Raw genomic sequence first — 4793 nt, forward strand, 5'->3', positions numbered from 1 at the left:
GTGGAAAAAAACAAAAAATTTTGTGCCTCTGGTAAAATATCCGAATTCATCAAAAAATAATGATATTTGATGATTTTTTCGCTTCTTGTATTTTAAAATGAACGAACATTCATAAAATAAAATGTGCAAGTGTCTCAAGAATAATGTTAATGAATTATATTTTTATTAAAAAGGTTTTAATAAAAAACAATAAAAAGTTTAGTAAATACACAATACAGTAAAAACCTTCCAAGAGCGGCCATTTTTGTCAATTAAACCTTAATTACCCCTCTACGGAGTCCTCCAATTTAAGTTTACGTTTGAAAATTCCTGCTCTTGAGAAAACCTGCTTTTTCGAGGCACAACTATTGGGAGGTTTTACTATATCAGACTAGTTTGGAAGTTATAGTTACTTTTCAACGAATTTTAATATATAAAACTATCAAGAATTGATACTGTATTTTTACTGTATTCACTATTTTCGCAATACGAAATATAATCTAAAATCATTTTCTTTTATTTAAAACAAATATAGTCGAGCTTTCAATTATTTGTTGTGATCAATAACTGTATTAGGTGGAAAACAATATTCTCCGATAGAAGTGACGCTTGATGGCAATAAAATTTCTTTGAGATTGTTACATTCAGAAAAACAGTAGTCTCCCAATGATGTAACAGTAGACGACATATTCACGACACTCAAATTGCTACATTCTTGGAAACAACTTATTCCCAATGATTTTACTTTGGATGGAATAGTTATTTTACTCAAATTTGTACACCCACTAAAACACAGTTTATCGATAGACAACAAATTTTCGTTTAATGAGATATCACTCAAATTGCTGCAATCGCAAAAACAATACATTCCGATAGATGTCACACCATTTGGAATTTGTATTCTTTTCAAACTTTGACAATCAAAGAAACAGTGTTTATTGAGAACAGAAATATCGGTTGGCATTGTAACACTACTCAGCTTATGACATTGCCTAAAACAACTATCTCCAAGCAGTGTGACACTTTGTGGGATGTTAATTTCTACAAGGTTTGAACATCTTGTAAAACAGAAATTGCAAATGGATTTCACGGTATTTGGAATAACAACACTTGTGATAAATTCACTTGTGAAGAAACATTTATACCCCAACGATGTGATATTTTCTGGTATTATAAAACTGGTCATATCTGATTTGGAAGTCAAAGGTTTGTTGTTGATTTCTGTGACACTTGTTGGCACATTAAATCCATTCAATATTTTTGTGCCAAAGTAACATCTTAAATTGATCACATTTATTATATGTGGCATTGTAATGGAAATTAGACTGTCACATTCATCAAAGCATTGATGACCAATTGTCTGAACGTTTGATGATAACGTGATACTTGACAAGTGTGGACATTCTCTGAAACAATTTTCACCAAGAGATGTTACACTTGGTGGCACAGTTATGTCACTCACACTGTCACAATTTTGGAAACAATAATCACTTAATGAAGTGACAACTTTTGGAATTACATTGCCAAACTTTTTCCTGTCAAGGTCGGTGTATGTCACGTTTTAAATGTTATTTTTGTCTTTGTTAATTGCAACAGTTCTATAATCAACATTAAACCACACTATTATGTTATAAAAATCTTTTTTAATTGCAATTTCCCTTCCTTTGTTAATGTCTTCATACTCTGATGTATCTTGGTTGTCTTCTTCGGGTTCAACATGAAGAAGAATTTCATTGCCAAAGTTTTCATCAGACTTATTCCATATATGGAGCGTCTCTAAATTTGGAAATAATTTAATAGTCTTTTGAGTTATCGTAATTGGGTTGTAATGGAACTTAGACATTGTTTCTTTGTATAATTGACAGACAAACTCCAAATGAATAAAGTCTTCAATTGTTTCAAAGTATTTTGATACTATCGAAATGTGATAACTGTCAAGAAAAGACATACTAACTTGATAATTACTAGATATGTATTTGGGTTTAAATATCTTCGAAATGTTTCTTGAAATGTATTGTTGTGTAATAATTAATTATGATGAACTACACTTTTTTTGTTTAATTTAAAATATAATTAAAATGTTATTTTTATTATATTAAAGTTTATTTATATAATATCAAACTATTTCATAATGAGATATATAATAATATGATATTATATCACATTAAAATGGTGTAATTGTGATTTTTGTATTTTAAAAACATATTATGTGTTTAATTTTTTTGACAATATTAATTTAAAGTTTAAGCTCTGAATAAGTAAAATCAAAAATATTTTTTTTTCAATGAACCAATTCATTAACAATAAAATCAATCATTTCGAAACTAGACAACAACCACAAAGTCGTTATTTGTTTTTAAAAGAGTCGGTCTTTATCGTTATCTGGTGGACAAAAATAGACTTAAAACAATCGGTATTAGCTAAAATGTAGAAAAAACTCGAAACAATGAAATGGATTTTTTGGATGGCTTTACGAAATATTCGATTATTATTGGTCCAAAAAACTTATAACGTTTAAAGACTGAGAGTAACAAAATTATATGTTTATTATTATTTATTATTTTTTTATAAAAGATATATTCAAATAAAAAATAACTAAAAAAATGAAAAAATTTTAAAATAAATATAAAAAACAAATAATTAAATCTTTTTGTTCATTATATTACAATTAAATATTTTGTAAAAATAAGACTATTAATCCGAAACCAAGACTTGAAATGTGTCTGTACCTTTTTGAACACCCAAACGAAATTTTTATCCTCTGAAACAATTTAATATCGAAAAGTGTTTTAATAATTAGTCGTTTTATAATTATTTTGAAATAATTAAACAAACTTCAAATTTTTTAATGTATTTAACTATAACTATTATATAAAAAACTATTATAACTAAATAAATGTCACTTACTGAAATACAGACTCGTCCACATTTTATTCGTCTTTTAAATGGTTATGAAAAAGGCGCCTATCCAAATATAATGATTCTTCGAGGTGAAATATCTTTATCGAAATCAGTAGATGACCCACTAAAATTTCTTGAAGATAATATTCAACCCATTTTTAGTCAATTTGAGATCACAACCCTATCTATTTGCTCTTTAAATGACATACTTTTCTTCACCAAAAGCACATTACCGCCATTGATAAAAAGCGTTGGCTGGGACTTCTTGGGGACTTCTGAATGCTTAAAAAGTGTTGAAACAGTTCAAATCGATTATAGTGTATTTGACTCGTTCAAAGAGGGTATGCCGCTGCCCATGATATTAATCTCAACAAAAAGTAACACTCTAAGATTGCACGTCTGCTGCACTCATGCAGTTTGTGATGGACGGACCATTGAAGGGTTGTATCGCATAGTGGCGCACGTGTTTGATAATAGTGTGAATCTTCCAGTTAACACGGCACTTCCCTCTTTTCACTATCAAGAGCTTTTTGCAGGCATTTCAGATGATACATTGAATCGCCCATTTTCACGTTGGAAGACTAACCCGACAGGTCCTCGCATTCTTCCAGACGACAAAAACGTTTTTTACTCATTTGCAGCGGATTATACGAAATACACGTTTCATGAAATACAGTCGTTTTGCTCTCAAATGGGTGTTGGAGTGAACAGTGTCTTAATGTGCGCATATCAGAGGGCGTATAGAAAATACTACAAACTGTCTGACGACGTCGTGTTGATCGCACAAGTACCATCGGACACAAGGAGGTCGTCGTATGCGTCTGACACACTCAAAACGAGAGAGCTCTTCTGTGCTTCTGCGCCTGTCCGCCCACTCGTTACTTCACAAAAAAATCTGTTCGACGAGATTTTGGAGTGCAACAAAAGACTGAAAGAAATTTTGTCAACTGAAGAAAATTGCGTGTTCATGAGGTACTCTGCTGATACTATTGACGAAAAGAATGGAAGTTTGAAGGAAAATGAAATCAATTTTTCGATCAATTTGCCTATGATCGGGATGTCAAATATTGGGCAATTTAAATACACAAAAAACGCTCGAGTTATGTTAACAGCTAATTACCATATATTGGTACCACCATGCGTTTACTCGTATAATGAGGGTAATGTACTCAATTTATACTTTATGAGGTCAGACCCTATGCCCAAGGAGTTGTTACAAACAGTGTTTGATACATTTGACGATGTCTTTGGGCAAATTGGAGCAACAAGAATTTGATTTTTTATTCTCATTTAAAAATTTATATAAAGATTATTAAAAATAGTAGTACACTTAGTTTTATAATATACTACCAACCATTTTAAACATCTAAAAGTTTACAGATACAAAAATTATTGGTTGTCAAAGAAAAAGTGGTTGTTGCAAAAATAATGTTATTTATAACAAAAATTGATATTTTTCAAATAACTTTCAAATTGTAGTAGTATATATATATTATGGTGATTCTGGGGGAGTACCTCCCACACCCATCTTCATGATATATGAAAGTCGTGGAGCTAACGACTTTCTAATACAAAGCTTCCTTTGCTTTGACCGAGATTTTTGGAACAAGGATTTTTCATGAAAATTAGAACCAAATATTGTAAGAAAATCAAGCTTATTTATTGATATATTTATTGATACATGTTTTAGTTATTATTATTTTTTATATGATTTAAATGAGTGTAAACAATATTATTATTGAATGAGATTCTAACGTAAAATATCTATCTGATATGAAGAATTTTGAATTACCTAATTGAATTTTTAATAAGGTTTTACCTAATGTATGAGGTACTTATCTAGCTATAACATCTAAATATTTAACTGTAATTTGCTTTCCAAGACTTGGAATTCTTGATTCTAAAATGGAACA

At 29.9% G+C, this 4793-nt stretch overlaps 3 protein-coding genes across 3 annotated transcripts; 1 reads left to right on the top strand and 2 right to left on the bottom strand.

The window, feature by feature from the left end:
• Positions 1-12: 12 nt before the first annotated feature.
• On the bottom strand, positions 13-48 carry EIN_415910 (Hypothetical protein; the record flags this gene model as incomplete). Its single annotated transcript, XM_004254441.1, has 1 exon — positions 13-48. A coding segment is annotated over one exon (36 nt), but the record flags the coding sequence as incomplete, so codon positions are not given.
• Positions 49-526: 478 nt separating this feature from the next.
• On the bottom strand, positions 527-1927 carry EIN_415920 (hypothetical protein; the record flags this gene model as incomplete). Its single annotated transcript, XM_004254442.1, has 2 exons — positions 527-1469; positions 1662-1927. 2 exons carry the CDS (start codon positions 1925-1927, stop codon positions 527-529), a joined length of 1209 nt encoding a protein of 402 aa, XP_004254490.1.
• A 1296-nt stretch (positions 1928-3223) lies between these two features.
• EIN_415930 (hypothetical protein) lies at positions 3224-4156 on the top strand (the record flags this gene model as incomplete). The annotated part of the gene is made up of 1 exon (XM_004254443.1): positions 3224-4156. The coding sequence occupies one exon, from the start codon at positions 3224-3226 to the stop codon at positions 4154-4156; it is 933 nt and encodes a 310-aa protein (XP_004254491.1).
• Positions 4157-4793: the final 637 nt, after the last annotated feature.

The sequence above is a fragment of the Entamoeba invadens genome (genome assembly GCF_000330505.1).
Source record: "Entamoeba invadens IP1 unplaced genomic scaffold scaff_1105074725961, whole genome shotgun sequence".
In the NCBI taxonomy this organism is placed as follows: Eukaryota; Evosea; order Mastigamoebida; family Endamoebidae; genus Entamoeba; species Entamoeba invadens.